This window comes from Callithrix jacchus, chromosome 10 (assembly GCF_049354715.1).
Source record: "Callithrix jacchus isolate 240 chromosome 10, calJac240_pri, whole genome shotgun sequence".
Lineage (NCBI taxonomy): Eukaryota > Metazoa > Chordata > Mammalia > Primates > Cebidae > Callithrix > Callithrix jacchus.
The window spans coordinates 6,526,403-6,544,400 of NC_133511.1; the positions used below are offsets into that span (position 1 = coordinate 6,526,403).

At 36.3% G+C, this 17,998-nt stretch overlaps 1 protein-coding gene and 1 long non-coding RNA gene across 14 annotated transcripts in view; one reads left to right on the forward strand and one right to left on the reverse strand.

The window, feature by feature from the left end:
• The window catches only part of LOC128929024 (uncharacterized), a 597,561-nt gene that overhangs the window by 543,182 nt on the left and 36,381 nt on the right, over positions 1 to 17,998 (forward strand). The gene's annotated exons all lie outside the window — the stretch shown is intronic.
• Positions 1 to 17,998, reverse strand: part of GUCY1A2 (guanylate cyclase 1 soluble subunit alpha 2) — a 420,406-nt gene that overhangs the window by 46,175 nt on the left and 356,233 nt on the right. The window contains exons 9-10 of one of the 4 annotated variants that reach the window (XM_035264419.3): positions 12,338 to 12,442; positions 8,534 to 12,217 (exon numbers count right to left, since the gene is read on the reverse strand). The exons of 2 other annotated variants lie outside the window; for them this stretch is intronic. In XM_035264419.3, coding sequence (XP_035120310.3) covers positions 12,338 to 12,442 — 105 coding nt within the window. In that variant the 3' untranslated portion in view covers positions 8,534 to 12,217. Of the gene's footprint in view, positions 1 to 8,533; positions 12,218 to 12,337; positions 12,443 to 17,998 lie in introns of those variants that run through there. One more of the 4 variants, XM_078339369.1, reaches the window with a different exon arrangement.

Consider the following 17,998-nt stretch of genomic DNA (forward strand, 5'->3'; position numbering starts at 1 on the left):
TACATGTGTTAAATTCAAATATTTCACATCCTTATGAATTTTGTATCTGCTTGATCTATCAATTACTGAGTGAAGTGTGTATAAAAAGTATTTTTCACTAGGATTGTTGATTTGCCTGTTTTACTTATCCTTTCTGCCTACTTTTATTGGTACATAGATGGTTTACATAAGATTGTCTCTCTCTCTCTCTCTCTCTCCCTCCCTCCCTCCCTCCCTCCCTCCCTCCAGCCAGCCCTCCATATTTGCATCCCTGAATTCAACCCACCACAGGTCAAAACCCAAGGACATGAAGGACCAACTACATGGTATTTGCTGTCTGCAGTTGGTTATATCCTAAGATGTGGAGGGTGCAAATATAAAGCACAACTTTGCTGTGCTGTTTAATATAAAAGGCTTAAGCATCTGGGGATGTTGTTATCTATGGAGGGTCCTAGAACTTCCACCTTTGGAAGGCCACTGTATCTGTTCAGTCATACACACATCCATACACATGCACACATAAACCTCTTCCTTACTACGAGCAAGTTTATAATTTTACTATCTTTAAGTAAATGGAACATTTCATAATTGTGAAAGTGACATTCTTAATATCTAGTGGTGTTTTTTGCCTAAAGTCTATCTTCTATGATATGAATATAGCTATATTTGGAGAGGGGAAATCTCAGTATTTTTTTTCTATCTTTTTATTTCCACTTTTCTGTATGTTTATGTTATAAATATATTTCTTATAAATAACATATAGATAAACCTTCCCCCTAGTCTGACAATTTTTCCTTTTTACATGACCTCTAATTTTGTGTCTTTTTTATAATTTAATGACATATTTTGATTTATTGCTAACAGGATTTTGTGCTTTTATTTCTCCCAGTATTTGCTGTTTCTTTTTCTTTAATTCTTCTCTTATTTTGGATTGCATGACTATTTTATTTTTCCTCAACTAACCTGAATATAATTTATTTATGCTATTTTAATATGTATCTGTAAATTTAAAAATATACATGCAACTTACCAAAATCTCATGTTAATCAATACCTTTATTTAGCCTCTGGCAAATGACACAGGGTCTATTCTTAGAACATTTAAGGATATATAAATATCTTTTATATTATCTGTGATCAGCCTGTCCCAATCTATATGATATTGTTGTCTTATATTCTGGTTTAGTTTGATAGTTTATAATCCCTAAATATTATAATAATTATTTTACGTGGCCCATGTATTTTGTTATTTATTCACTTTTTTGGCTATTTTTAAAAGTAATTGTGGAGCCTTCGATTCTTTTCCTCTGGATTCATTTTGCTTTCAGTTGAAGCACATTCTTTAGAAGGTTCTTCAAAAAAGTTCTGTCCAGGCACAGTGGCTCATGTCTGTAATCCCAGCACTTTGGGAGGCCGAGGTGGGCGGATCTTGAGGTCAGGAGATCTAGAGCAGCCTAGCCAACATGGTGAAACCCCATCTCTACTAACAATGCAAAAATTGCTGGACATGGTGGCAGGCACCTATAATCCCAGCTTTTTGGAAAGCTGAGGCAGGAGAATTACTTGAACCCCGGAGGCGGAAGTTACAGTGAGCCGAGATCATGCCAGTGCACTCCAGTCTGGGTGACAGAGCAAGGCTCCGTCTCAAAAAAAAAAAATTTCTGTCGGAGACAAACTGAGATCATTTCTTTTCTTTTACCTTAAAGATTTTATTTTGTATCCACACTTGAAAAATTTTGGTTGGGTATAGAGTTTAATAAATGAACATTAATTTCTTTCAACACACTCTGGAAACCGTCTCACTGTCTTGTGGCATCTAATGTTCTTGTTAGTTCATTTTTCACTATTTTAATAGCCAATCTGTCTTTTTTTCTCACTAGTTTTAAAGTCCTCATATTCAAAGTCCTGCAGTTATACTATGTCTAGCTCTGGATTTTTTATTTGTTTTATTTTGATGTTGTGTGACTTCTAAGCTTTAAGCTGTTACCTGTTCAATTATTACCACTGGCACATTCTCTGCCACCACCCTCATTCTGTTCCTCATCGCATCTCAGTTAAACCCGTGTTAGCCTCTCTGACTCTATCTTCCATGCATCTGTATCTTTATATTTCTCTCTCTTTATTTACTTAATATACCTTCCCCATGTTTTAAATTCTAGCTTCCCATTCACTATTCTTTTCTAATTCTGTCTGATCTGCAGTTAGGCTTAAAGATTGAGTTTTAAGTTACATTATTATATTTATTCTGTTCTATAAATTTTGTCAGCTCTGTTTATATCCTGCTTGCTATTTGTTCTTGTTGTAAAGCTTCTTTAAATTTCTTGAAACTGTTGAATATACTCATTATATATTCTGTGTTCTTTTAGTTCCAACTCTGAAAAATGTTACAGCATTAATTCCGCCACTTTGTTTTAGTTGCCTCTCTCTCATAATGCCTGATTTCCTTTGGTTATTTTTATCCGTTAAACACTTTCCTTGAAACTTATCTGCCTAGTGTCTTTGTAGCCAGGGCAAAGTTAGGTTCCTCCAAAATAACTTGTCTCCTTGCTTCTCAGATGCTTGGGATACAACGGGTTTGATAAGACTCAAAATAATCCTTGGGTTGAGGTGTTTGGCCAGCCTAGGCAATTTTCATTTGACTTGCTCACCTGTATTAGAATCAAGATGCGGTTACAATTGCTTAAGGGACATTTTTAAATTTCGTCCTCTAATTGGTGCTAAGGAATGAACCAGGAAGTTTTCTTTGCTATTTTCTGAGTGGTAGGGAGAAGAAATTACATTTTTGTTTACTCTTACATCAAAAGTATAGCTCTTTGTGGTCTGAGTTTATGGAACGAAGGCAAAATCCTGGGTTTATCTTGTGTTTTCTAATGATACCAAGTTCTCAGCTCACACATGTTGAATTCTACATGTGAATAAAATGTTCAAGGGTAGACTGACTTTATGGCTTTTAGTACTTGGCTCCTGCTCTATTTCTTTTTTTTTTTTTTTTTGAGACGGAGTTTCGCTCTTGTTACCCAGGCTGGAGTGCAATGGTGCGATCTCGGCTCACCGCAACCTCCACCTCCTGGGTTCAGGCAATTCTCCTGCCTCAGCCTCCCGAGTAGCTGGGATTACAGGCACGTGCCACCATGCCCAGCTAATTTTTGTATTTTTAGTAGAGACAGGGTTTCACCTTGTTGACCAGGATGGTCTCGATCTGTTGATCCACCTGCCTCGGCCTCCCAAAGTGCTGGGATTACAGGCTTGAGCCACCGCGCCCGGTCCTCTGCTCTATTTCTTATACCTCAATTACACATATATAAACACCCACACACAAGCGTGTGTACACACACACACACACACACACACATAGATAATTTTAGTATTCCATAGGAAGGCTACAATGGATGAACTAAGTGCCTGCAAAATTCATGTTACAATCTTAACCCCCAATGTGGTGGCATTAGGAGGTAGGGCCTTTGGGAAGTGATTAAATCATGCGGTAGGACCCTCACAACAGGATTTGTAACCTAATAAAGGCCCAAAGGAGCTTGTTTATTCTTTCCGTCAGGTGAGGACACAGCTAGATGGCATCGTCTGTGAGGACACTGGCCTTCACCAGACACCAAGTATGTGTGTGCTTTGATCTTGAACTTCCTAGATTCTAGAAATGTGAGAAATAAAATTTTGCCATTTATAAGCTACCTAGTTTATGGTATTTCACTATAGCAGCCTTAAAAGACTAAGACCAAGGCCTAGGCACCTGGACTTTCATCTTTGGAGAAATTGAACAAAGCATTTTTCTTTACCACTTAAGGTGAAAATTATCATTATTTGGACTGGCAATATTAATTGATTTACATTATTGTCATTACTCATATTTATACACATTCTATTTTATATTTTTTTCTTGACCATGCCTATGTATTCTTTTTCTGTTTTTTTTTGTATTAATTGAAGCTTTTTTAGTTTCTTCCCACATACTTACATTTTTTTGTTTTGTTTTCCCTTTCTATGTTTGAAAGTTTACAATTTCTGTTTCTTTTGAATTTAAGTTGTAACCGGCATAACTCATGCAGAAAGTGGAATGTTAATCAGCCTCTACTCCTCCTCTCAAGGATATAAGACTTCAAAAACTTAACTCCGATCACTTCTCATTTTACATGTTGTTCTTTTCTGTATTATTCCACTTTGGTTTTTTAATCTCCTAAATTAGCATTATGGTGATTATGTATGTATATAGTCAGTGCTTATTTGGGTTTCCCAAAGCAAGCATTAATATCTTCCTTCTTGTTCTTCTATGTCTCAGATCATCTTTTTGAGATTTTTTGTAATTTCTTCCAGAAATAAATTTTTAAGTAGCTTTTTGTGATGAGTTCATCTTTATGGAAAAATGTCTTTATTTTGCCCTAACTTGTGAATTCTAAATTTATAGTCTTTTTCTCTCAGCACACAAAAATATACCAACTCCTTTTTGACTTGTGTTACAGTTACTGAGAAACATGCTGTTGTCTAAATATTAGTCCTCTGTAAAAATTCTATTTCTTTCCTCGGGTTACTTTTAAGGTCTACTCTTTTATAAGATAATTCTTTTGCATTTACTGAGATCAACAATTCTTCTTTCTGTCTTTTTCTGTTTGTAATTTCTGGTGGAAGGTTTTTTCTGCTTCTATGTCTTGAAATTTTAGATTGTGAACTAATGTTTGGTAGTGCTTTATCCTTAGGAATTCTGTTTCTTCTGGGTTGGAATTCTCTCATTCCAGAGACATTTTGCATTTTCTTTTTGCTAGGCACCCAAGGAGTTTTAGCATTTCGGGGAAAACTATTTTATGGTAGCATAATTTCAATAGCCTAACTCTGGCCTGTGGTCATCAATACTTAGGAGAAATTATTATTTGTGCCCACCTGAGTCATACTGAGACAGAAAAACTTCCTCTATGCAACTGTCCAGGAGAGGGTGGATATTTTTTTCTCCCCAGTCCACCTTTTTTACTGAACCCATATACGTTTTGAATTTCTCCCAAGTGTTTTCAGTTCCCTTTGGCCTATGATCTTGTGCCTGTTAGATGTTAAAGTTTCTTACTTAATGAGACCAACAGCCATCTTTTCTTCATCATACCACTACAGGGCTTCTCATTTTACATGTTGTTATTTTCTCTATTACTCCCCTTTGATTTTTTACATTTTCTCTCATCATACCACTGAAGGGCTTCTGAAGCATCAGCTCAAGTGTTTCCGTGACTTTCTGGCTTCCATTCATCCTCTTACTTTCTTGTATACCAATTTGTATGTTTCATTCTTCATTTCTACCTCTTTTTTAGAGGGGCATTTTAGGCTTTCTCCTCTGCTTCGGTGCTGGAGATAGAGACCTCCCTTTCCTATTTTTTTGTAGAACTCCCACTCACCCATCAGAACGCAGCTCAAAATCTACATTCTCAGTGATTTTTTCCTTCCTCTCTGTTGTACGTATCACAGTACTTCTTAAGTTTCCCACATCACATCATTCACAATTTGTGTTTATATATCTGGTTGTGCAATTGTGATTAATCTTTGTCTCCTTTACCATTTATTCAGTTCCCTCATGGGAGGAAACGTGGATTACTCATGACTGTCCAGGAGTCAAGCATAGTTCTAAGCACAAAGTTGATGTTTAGTAAATAAATATTTGATGAAATAATGAATGTGAAAACCTGGATAAGGATGATGAAAATTAACACATACCATTCAAGGGTCGCAATTCAGGCTCTTTAATGTAAGATGAAAACTGGAGGTGGTTTTAAGTTAAGACAGGGAAAAATACCAAATGGAAAGATTTAGTGTTCCTCTGTAAGTACTGGAGAAATACAGGTAATAACACTGAATCTGATATTTAGCTCTGTAATCTACCAGCTGATTTTGGAAAAGTTGCTAATTCTTTATATTCTTTTTTTTTTTTTTTTTTTGACAGATAATAGCAAATACCCAATCGCAAATATCCCCATACTAATGTTGTCAAGATGGGGACAAAATGAAAAAATAATGTAAAATAGGCCCTTCCACACGGTCCATATTTACTAATAACCATAGCCCTTCTTACCTGGAAAACTTTAAAGGATAATTTACTATTAAACTTAGCCTTAAGAAACCCCTTCTGAATAAACATGTGAAGGATTGGCTAAGAGACTTGGGGTAATTTGGCATCTTCTGTTGGAAACCTGCATGTGGGGTCATTGTGATTATGTACAGTGGTTCCAGTCATCTTGTGCCGAGGTAGCAGGTGGATTAGGTGCCCATCCTTACCTATGAGTCTTGGTTAATTGCACATAACAAGGAAAAGCAGCAAAAGTTATTTGCAGAGTCCTTTTCATCTTAACTGGCTGAAGGTCTTGCTCTACATTTGACTGTGTTACTCAGTGTGTAGCAGGTGCATAAATCACTTCGCACTCTCTTACATAAGCACTAATAAACTAAGAGTTGCATTAACTTACTGAGACATCTTAATAAAGAAGTCTTCCATCTGTGGTCCCAAAGGAGAAAAATCAATCTTCTGGCTAGATGGGCTTCCTACAAGTTTAGTATTATCACTGATCATGAACCTCCTTCCAGAGAGAATGTAGGAATCCTTCCAGGTGCATAATAAGGGGCAGACAGAAGGCAGAGAGACAGACATTAAAAAATCTGTTTAAATTAAGATTTTAATATCTCTCCACATGAGAGATTCTCAAAGTTCCTACCCTCAATACAATTAATAATTTAAAAGAGGCATGATTTAGCCGTGACATTAAAGCTCACATTACCTTTTGTCTGGTCATAGAACTGCCTTTATGCATACACAAAGCAGGAGGCTACCTACCTGATGTGACTTATAGGATACTAGGAACCAGAACTAATCTTCATCTGAAAATATTACCTTTGATGCACTATTCCACCACCAGTGTTGATTCCTACTTTGAAAATGCAAATATCTCTACTATATTGAATTGGTTACACTGGGGTAATAGGTATGTCTAAAATAGGTTGTGTGTTTTGGGTGACCCACTGGGAGGTTAAATAATCCCGAAATATTTGTAATAATTATGGCTAACCCACTAAATCCACTCCACCTTTTCCCCTTTTTGTTGGGTAAGTACCAATCAACAGCTACATGGGTGCTTACTTACTACCGTAAATTAACGGTAAAATTCTCTCCCCCTTTAATTCATGCTGGGTTCCGGGATGTGTTATAATCCAGCTTCCATAAGTGAGGGTACAGCATTCCTCTGGTCAAAGCAATTATTTTAAATTTTATGCTTTAAAATTTTAAACTTTTAAGTTATTTTAAAGTTTTATGCTTTACATCAGAACATAATCCAGAGGAAGAGAGAGGGTCTTCTTTTCCTTTAATGACTGAAGAAAAGTATAACCAAAGCCATTTTGTTTTCACAAGAGAAGCCAGTCTGAGGACCAGACTGACAGGCAAAAGAGGGTGGAGTCACAGGTACACAAAATCTGTGTATACTGCATCTAAATTCTTAATTCTATGCACGTGTAATTTTTCTTTATCTTTGTAAAAGCCCATTCAGTTGGACTTTCTGTTACTTGCCAGTATACCAATCTTAAAAGACACACTTGCTGCTAATGATTAATGGTTCTGTTCTGTTTTAGATTCCTAAGGTTGGGATAATCTCACTCTGATACTAATGTTCCACAGTGGCATTAAAGGGTGTTCCGGAGAAGATAAGGAAAGTTACATAAAGGCAGAGATAATAGTAGTCACACTGAATAATGGATAAACATTCTCTAGGTAGGTCAGGACAATGAGCAAATATTCCTGCAAACCAAAGAATATAAAACATAAACATCTGTTGTTAACCATGTCTCTCACTACAGCTAAATTGGTCTTTCTGTTACTCAACCTCTAAATTAAAAACTGGCTTTCAAATTTAATTGATTTAGCATCACATTTTTTTTTTAATGAACAAAGAAAAGTTTTTAAAGATAAGTTCTGTTTCGTGGACCAGTGCTAGTGAAGCCTTGTCTAGGTAAGAGACAGTTGCACCTGCCATATCCGTGACAGCAAGAACCACAATGCTGTGGTTGAGGGTGGAAAAGAAGGTCTCTAAGGCCGAAACTTCAGGATTTGATGATAGCAAACAGGTAATATGTGTTACATTTAATTATGTGACAGAGTGCGCTTGTGTGATCTCATCTCTAAAAACTCAGTAACATTTTGAATTTAAATCCTCTCTCAAGTTTAAACAGATCCTTTGGGGAGGACAGCTCTTCCCCAGACTGTTAAACTAATTACCTGGGCATTGAGACAGCATTCCTTATTGTCTAGGCAGCGTGTGAGTCCTTAGCACAACAACTTTTCCAGCTTTGGCTTTTGGGCTTCCTTCCTATGAGAGTTCACATTGAGTCTCTGGGGCCAGGCTGGGGAGCAGATACTGTATTCTCATTTTTGAATTTCTCTGTTTTGCTCCTTAGAGTCCACCTATGTCTCCTCCTTCACGTTAGCATGTGAATAAGTATCTTCAGGTTAATCAACTCATGCAAATAAGCAACTATGATTATTCAGCCAATTACTTCTTAAGCTTAGGACACTCTGTAGCCCATTTTCTCCTTTTATTTGCCACATAATAATTGTACCTGTTTATTGAATACAGAATGATATTTTGATACATGTATACAATGTATAATCTTATTGGGGCAATTAGCATATCTATCACCTCTTATCATTTCTTTGTATTGGGAACATTCAAAATCTTTGAGCTTTTTTCAGAAATCACTTATCATTATTAGCTTCACACACCCTACAATGATGTAGAGCACTAGAAACTTCTCCTCCTGTAGAGCGATAACTTTTTACCCATTAAGAGTCCTCTCCCTGTTGCCCTCTGTCTCCTCCTCTTCGCAGGATCCATCACCAGGCTTCTCCTCTCGACCTCCATGTGCTCAACTTTGTAGATCCCACATGAGTGAGAACATGCATTATTTATCTTTCTGTGCCTGACTCACTTCACTTCATGTAATGTCCTCCAGGCTCATCCATGTTGCTTCTAATGACAGGATGTTATCTTTTTTACAGCTGAACAGTGTTCCTTTGTGCATGCATTAGACCTTTTCTTTATTCATCTGTCGATGGACATTTGGGCAGATTTTATATACTGGCTACTGGGAACAGTGCTGCAATGAGCATGGGGATACAGATATCTTTTTGAAACACTGATTTCCTTTCCTTTGCATAAATACCCAGTAGTGGGACTGCTGGATCATACAGTTCTGTTTTTAGTTTGTTGAGGACTCTCCGTACTGTTTACCATCATGGCTGCATAATTAAGATTTCCAGCAATAATGTATAGGGGCTCCCTTTTCTCTGCATCTTTGTCAGCATTTGGGGTAAGGTGATATCTCATTGTGTTTTTTTTTTTTTTTTTTTGAGACGGAGTTTCTCTCTCGTTACCCAGGCTGGAGTGCAATGGCGCCATCTCGGCTCACCGCAACCTCCGCCTCCTGGGTTCAGGCAATTCTCCTGCCTCAGCCTCCCGAGTAGCTGGGATTACAGGCACGCGCCACCATGCCCAGCTAATTTTTGTATTTTTAGTAGAGACGGGGTTTCACCATGTTGACCAGGATGGTCTCGATCTCTTGACCTCGTGATCCACCCGCCTCAGCCTCCCAAAGTGCTGGGATTATAGGCGTGAGCCACTGCGCCCGGCTTCATTGTGGTTTTAATTCGTATTTCCCTGATGATTAGTGATCTTGAGAATTTTTTGCATGTACTTGTTGGCCACTCGAATGTCTTTTTTTGAAAAGTGTCTATTTGTATCCCATATTTTAATGGGATTTTAAAAGAACTCCTGTCTTGTTTGAATCTCTTGCATATCCTGGGTGTTATATGGATACTTGTCATATGGATAGTTTGCACATATTTTTCTCCCATTCTACAAGTTGTCTTCTCACTGTTATTTCCTTGGCTGTGTAAAAGCTTTTTAGTTTGAGATAGTACCATTTGTCTGTTTTTGTTTTTGCTGTCTGTGCTTTTTAAATCTCATCTATAATGTATTTTACGAAATAGCTGTCCATTGAAATCCTTATTCTTCTTTCTGGTGACAGTGACTCTCTCCTTGACCAAATCTGAGTCAGGGTCCTCTCAGTCCTCTGTCTGACTAGGCCCCAGCGTGTCCTGCTTGGCCAGTTTTAGCATTAATCCTGCTGAGTCAGCTTAGAGAAAATGGTTGAACCCTTGATATCTGATCACCCTCAATATTTGAATGAATTCCTCATCTTCTACACTCAGTAACTCATCATGCTGACCTGCCATCAGCAAGAATCCTGGCATAGGTTTAGCCAGAATTTCCCTAGCTTTGATGTTTTCTTTTGCTAATTTTCCATCCCTTGACCCGCACCCTGCTCCTTGCCCTTGTTGGAGTTAGAGTCGAGCCCAATCTCTCTCCCCTACTGCAAAACCCCATTGCCGTATCCCACAAATAAAGTCTGCCTTATCATCTTTAACAAGTCACTGAAAGATTTTTCTTTAACACTGGTATGCAAGTGGAATACCTTTTCCATCTTTTTTGCGGTTTGATGCGGCCGTGGGACTGACTCTAAAGGTAGCAATGCGAGTGACAGTGATCTGTGCTGTTATCAGGCCTGGCCTGTGAAATCTTACCAGGTAGAGTCCCCGTCAGCCTGGGCCTCTAAATAAATATGAAGCAGCTTTACTCCAGTCTGGTACCTTTGTACCTGATGTATTAGTGGGAAGTACACATTCATTGCAAGAGGTCTTTATCTGTTTGGATTGTTTAACCTAGCCTAACTCATACGCAGATTATGAAGCCTTGAAGATGAGTGCCCCTATAACAAAAGCCTTTAGGCATTTATGCTGTGGCACTGGCTAAGAACCAAGGTGGGAGTTTCTGACACAAAAAACTAGGTGGTAGCAAAACACTTAGTAAAAATGTTGACCCTGGATAACTTGGAAGGCAGATCAAGTGCTCTCAGTGTCTACATTTAAGGGGGAGTGGTTGAGGCGAACCAGAATACCAGTAAGTGCTGGCTTCTTGTGTTACAAGGAGATTTAGGACAAACCTAGGTTGTTTGCAGGCAGAAAATGGAGAATGCCAATGATTCTGTCCTTCAAAAAAAGGAGACAAGACTGATAAGGACTGAGCAGCAGAGACTCATTAAAACTTCTCATTTTACTAAAGGGACTCAGCCCCCTAGCAAAGATTGGACAAAGAGTGCTGCGTTTCTTCCCAAACCTTCCTTCCAGTTCTGGGTGAAATCAAAGTAGCTGCCATTAAATTAAGGGACAAAGAAATAAGGCAGGAATACAAACTTGACCTAGGAGAGAACCTTGGTTTGGATGTCTCACACAGGACAGATGGGAAGCAAGCAGATGAGAAGGCTTTCAAATTTTAAAGCCGCCATTTGTCCAACAATCAAGACAAATGTGATGCTGTCCTGGATCATATTTGAAAATGATTCAGTGAGTCGAATTGAATGCTTCAACATACAAACGTATACTAGCAAGCAGTAGTCTGTGAAAAGTATAAAGCTCCCAAGGAAGGCATATTTCCTAATATTCACTTCACAAGCAGCCACGGTGTGGAACAAACAAGGAAGGCCATCGCAGCCAGTGGAGACAAGCGCCACAGGTGGAGCTGGAGGTTGTAGATAATGGTTCCCCATAGGGACTCGAGCCAGGGCAGGGGCATCTTATTACCTGTCTATCATGCTGTGAAATGGAGAATTACAATGTGTTTTCCCTTTCTTCCTTGAAAATTTTTATTGAAATTATGGCTTTGTCTTGTCTGTCACTCATCTATCTCTATGAGTAGGAATACACACATACATTTATGTGGGAGTGAGGGTAGAGAGGGAGAAGGCAGACATTTGTGTTTCGTTCCTAAGTCACCATGTGGTGATGGAGATGAACGCGTATCACCCAGCATATCTGGACGCGAGCCAGCTGTTGTAACTGAAAGAAACTCTATGTTGTCTTCCTTGCAGAGGGATGTGAAGGCGTTCAGCTTGATCAGGAAAGTGTGCAAATCAGTATTTGGCATGCAGAAGGTCAATTGTGTCAAAAGCTGCTAGTTCTTTACCAAAACCATTTCTAGTTTTCCTCAGCACAATATCACTTAACTACAGTCTGTCTTGTAGTTAAGTTCCAGAAAGTTGAAACCATTAACAAAAGGTAGTCTTCAGCCTCATCGTGTGTTAAGTAGCAACCACCTTGCGTACGCTTCAGGCAACTTCGTAGTCTCTCCCTCTCTGCTTAGATTTTCTTACCTCTAAAATGAAGAGAGCAGATTTTCATAGGATTATTAGGATATAATTGAGAAAATGGTTCATAAGAGCATTCTCCATTGATTATCGTTTAAGAGCTATTCATTAAGTGTTTCTTCATTTACCTACTCAACGTCAGTTCTCTTACGGTCGGGGAAGTGGCTCTCAGGAGTGGCACGGCTTCTGAGCAGCAGGTAATAGGGAGACAAGGGCAGATGATGAGAACAGCCCTGTTTTGTGAACACAAGATGAAGACTCCCTTAAGAACTTCTAGAAACAGATGGAAATTTGTCTGGTTGAGGCTAAATGATTATACAGGAGAGAGCCATTAAATAACAATGATAACTCATTTCTGTATAGGTAGGCTGTGGAGTGTTCCAGAACACTGGAATAAATGGCCTTGTAGGTATGTGCTGCATCTCATCTAGTTTACGGGTATGCTCTTGCAAGGTACTCAGTGGACATTCAACTGACATTTAATTATAACAGTAAATGAACCCTTTTCTCTGTCCTTTCAAGAGAGCAACTGCCTAGTCAGAAGACAAGTGAGCTGTGCCTTTTCTTTGTGATATATATTTGGGGTACATACAGTAATTATAATGCGTGCTCTTTTGTAAGAGGACAAAAAGAGATTTCGTGTTAAAAAAAAATGCAAATTGGCTTTGTCAGATATTGTGTCAGCAGCTGCATCTGCCGCCATGAAGGCACCGCATCATGAACACCCATTCACTCCTTTATTTGCTCCCCCATTCTTTCATTTATTCATCATATTCTTAAGCCTTGTTATTCACATTCACTCTATGGAAAAAATGCTAAAAAGAATATGAAGACTCTTTTTTGGTATTATTTATTGATTTAAATATTTTATAAGTGACAGTTTGGACACTTTTAAGGTAAATAAATGCATGATTTAACTAGACAATTTTGTAATGAATTATGTAAATAGAACACACAACTGTCATTTCCACTTTGTTTTATAAGAATCCCATGTTTCCATCACTCATTTTTCAGACACAAATTCACCTTGTTCTGCAGTCTGTAAATACGAAAACATTTTGTATCATGAAACATGCTATTTATACTGTGAATGCTTTAGAATAACAAACAAATGAATGAGTAAAAAGTGGTGTTACATGAAAAGCAAAGAAGATATTGTGGATATTTATAATCTTATGTGAGTTATACTTTTACATGTATTGTTAAAATTCTAATGAAATGAGGCATATTTTATTATTTCAATCAGAAAAAGTTTCTCTAAACCTGTACTACTAGATAAAGAAAAATATTTTAAAATATAATATGAAATACCAAATGAAACTTTTTAAAAATTAATGGTACAGGTTTAAGAGATGCATTCATTTTTTTAAAAAAAAACAAAAATAGTTTGACATTTCAAAATATATGTAATTTAATCATGCCCTACATATATATTAGTATATTTACCTGGTATTAGTTGATGACATTATAATTTAAGTTTGTGATAACTACATTTTTAAAAGATATTATTCACAAAGTAAATCTAGTAGCAAGGGAGCAGATGTACAATATAATTTACATGGCAAGCCAAACCAGATATTTAGACCCATGAAATTGCAGCAAACAAATTAGCCAAAATGTTAAAGTAATTCAGGTTAAATAAAAACCACCCCATGCAGAGGATGCTAATGAAGGCCTAGCACATTATAACTATGTGTTTTTATTAAGTGATTTTGGAAACCTACTTGTTATTACATAGTGCCTGAAAACTTGATGGAAATGCATTGGCTGTTTATTTTATGCATTGCAATGAGTATTAACAGGATTAAGTTTGATATTTAAAGTACTATTTGGGAAGTGAGACCCTTTGGTTTTGTAAAATGGCTGCTCATAGTTGAAGAGTCAGAATTCAGGTAGGTTGATTTTGAAATGAAGAATGATATGTATTATTTCTGGAATGCACTTAATCTGGATTTTAAAAGCATAATGAGACAGTTTTGTCACTTGATTACTGAAGTTATAAGGTAGCTACAGGCAGCTGTTATAAAACTTTTGACTTCTTCCAAGGCAGAATTCTCAGGAGGAATTTTTTTTTTTTAAAATAAAGAAAAAGCTTTTCATCCAACTTCAAGAAAAATTAGAAAGTATTTCTCTCCATGGACCATTATTCTATTTGAACCTAACCTGGATTCTCTCATAGTCAAAACCTGCCATGATGATGTGAAGTGATTTCCGCATAGTCAGAATAATTTTTGCTCCAAATTCTTAAGGGAGGCAATGAATTAGTAGCTTGTAAATTTTGCAGATCTGGGCCTTCAATAACTCAGTAGAAGGCACTAAAATAGAGAGAAAAATGAAAATGGGACTGTGGAGTACAGCTGTTCAAATTTCATCTTAATTTCTGTTTTTCTCATATTTTTTCTATTTTTACACTCATTATTAAAGTATTTCCCTAAAGAAATAAAAATGGCAAAGGTATTGAAAGTCATATTTCTTTATCTGAACAAGTATTAAGATTGTCTATCATTTCAAGACAAAGGCTCTCTTAACACTGAAAATCACGGGAAGAAAGTAATCAGTATTTTCATAGGTACCAGTTTATATGGTAGCTGCCTGTTTTTTCACAATTTCAAAATAATTTAGCCAGGATGGGATAAACAGAAGTTAATTAACAGAGAAATTAGTCCCTTTTGAAGTTCTAATTTTTTCTAAATATTTCGTACCCCTTTATTTGACTATTCATCTGTTAGAATTTAAGACCCTGAAGCACATGACGGAAAAGTCGAAATAAGAACTGAGGACCAAAATTCAAGGATATTTAACTCACTGAAACATATCTTTCCACAGAGGCACAAATAACAACTTTTTCTATATGATTTTCTATTAACACAAACTGTGTCATGAAGATAATTTGTTAAATGGTTTGAATGTAATCTTAATACATGAAAATAAACCAGAAAGAACATAATTTTAAGCTTGGGAGATTATAGATTTTTAAAATCTTGTTCAAGTTATTATAAAGTCAATGAGAAGTACCTACAGTGGAAGAATATACTTACTCTTAAAGAAGATACTTGACTTATCTTCCCTTAGGAATCAAATACTCTGCTAGAAATGATTCAATTTTCCCTGAAAAATAATGGCTTTGGATTGAGATTTGTAAATTATTGATCTCTTGATCCAAGCTGTAATTTTTTGTATTTAGTAACATGGCAGTTTGTAAATTCTGGTAAATACTCAAAATGTAGTTAAAAACGGCTATATGAATATAGGTTAAAACTTCAAAGACGCAGAGCTAAGAAATATGGAATACATTGTATATTGCTTTTTCAATAGAGTAGACATAAAATTGATGACAAATATATCCAAACCCTCAATAAGAACTCAAAACATAATACTATGCTAAGCTGAATTACAAAGGGGTATCTAAGAAACAAGACAGTGCATCAGTTATCTCTAGATACAGAGCCAGTAAAATCAAGTTGCATTTGATGTGTACACCTTATTGGAAAGTAGTTTTCAGAAATCAATTTCCCTACAAATAGTAAAAGCATTTTTTCTATTTCAGCCTTTAGCAGTGTGGTACTCAGATTAAAAACAAATGGCTACTTGAAAGTAAGAGGATTTTTCTAACTTAAGACATTTGTAGGGGCTAAAAATGGGAGATTATCTAAACAGATTGACCCTGATACTTCTTGAAAATGTGTTTAAATTCACTGAAAACAAACACACACATATTTTTATAGACCCACGTTTCTCTTGACTTACAAAGTCTCTGGAAGTCAAGGTCCCAATTCTCTCCATTACAGCTATCCTCAAAGGATCTATATTGATGTGCTCATCTTCTTTCCCCTTCCCTCACAAATCCACAAAGTTTTCAATCATGTGAAAGTGAAAAAGAGAGGAAGCCCCAGCCCAAACAATAAAATACTATTGTCATTTATCTTATAAGAGCTAGAAAGAAATAAAGCAAAGAGGGCAGGAGAGAGGGAGGGAGGGAGAGAGAGAGGGAGGAAGGAAGGAAAATTAGAAAAGAGGAGCTAACCATGCTGACAAATTTTAAAGCCTGCTCAATTTACTGCACATAAAACCTATATATGCAACCCATTTGTTTTACATTCATTAAGCCCTTTATTCAGGAACACCAAACTCTATCGATTCAAGTTATAGCCACACTTGATATTTGGACTCGTGCAGTGGTTTCTCACTAGCAGAGAGACTATACTAATGTTTAATTTAGCTAATATAGCAGATGTTGTTTGAACATATAATGCCAAATTTTCCCAGTAGTGGGGAGACATCTATGATGTGACAAGTTCTTTTTGTCCCTTTAAATATTCACTCTAATTAGCATATTTGTTAAATCTATTGTTTGTTTTAGCAAAGTTTTGACATGCTGAATTTCATGGCATTCTGTCATTTTTATGACATTCTATTAAATATGAATACTGTGTTTAAAAATCTATAATCATTTATCCTTACCATCTATTTTCAGCTTTCTTCTTAGGTTAACAGGATTTGATGACAGAATTTTAATGTAAGCAAAGTTTGATTTTTCTGTCTCTTTTCATCTTCTCTATTGGTATCCATTCCTTTCTCTAAGTTGCATTCCAGCTGAATCCAACTACGTATTTCATAAAAGCTCATAAAATGAGACTCCTCCTATAGCCAATAATCATTTGCATTTTAGTAGGAGAATTCTTTTAGACAGAATAAAAGTGTTTTTAAGGATCAAAAGGAAAAGCAACAAGCACCTATTATTTCAGGTCATTGAGTATAAAACAAAGAAATCAATGTTATGAGTGCCTATTGACACACTTGAAACAAATTTTAAAAGAAAATAATAATTTGGGCTGCCATCCATTAATAATTTTTACACAATAACAAAAATTAAAGAATTTTTCTAAAAATCCCCCTGTATTACTTTAGATAATTATACAGTACTTTAGTTGATCTAGACCTTCTTGGTTAGAGTTGGAGCCACCATAAGACATAATATCTTTTTTTTTTTTTTTTTTGAGAATAGTTTCTAGTCAAAGAACACAAAAGCAATTTATCTGAGAGTCCGAGCCAAGGTTAGGTTTTGGTGTCAATGTGGTAGTGTTTACCAACAAAATTCAGAAGGAGGGTTTCACATTGTTGATAAATCAACTAAGTGGTTTCATATTTTGTTTCATTTTATAAAAATGTTTAACTTAAAAGACTAAAAAAGAAAATGGCCTTTCAAATGGTTACATACATACATATTAATCCAGATCCCCCAAGCCTCAGCAGAAGGTCATGTTCATTTGCTATCCTTTAAAGAGTGATATTGACCATGAAGAAATACTTCCTGGGAGGCAATAAAAGTAGAATGGTTTTAGGAATTGAGGTTTCGTTGGGTATGGAAATGCATAGTTTCTTGTTAGTCGGAGGTGATGTAGCAATATTCATATTTGTTGTTCAAATGATTTGAACATGAACTGGTTTTGACTTAGATTTTATTCCAAGAAGTTTACAATGCATTGTTCTATATTCTAATGTGAACAAGCTGGAAATATAGTATTATTTGACTGTTAGCCTTAATTTTTATATTATTTCAAAAATGTAGTATTTTAAGTAAAATAATATTGCCAAATTTGCAAACCCTGGCTCAATGCCACAATTTTTAAGTCTGTCATATTTATGACTTTTTTCCTTTAACAAATGGAAGATATAAAGTAAAAATGAGTGAAATGTATTTCACAATTAGGTGTTATCAGAGGATAAAACTCGAAGGAACCTAGAAACAAATTAATTTGATTTCTCATTGCTGGAGAACATACATTCAG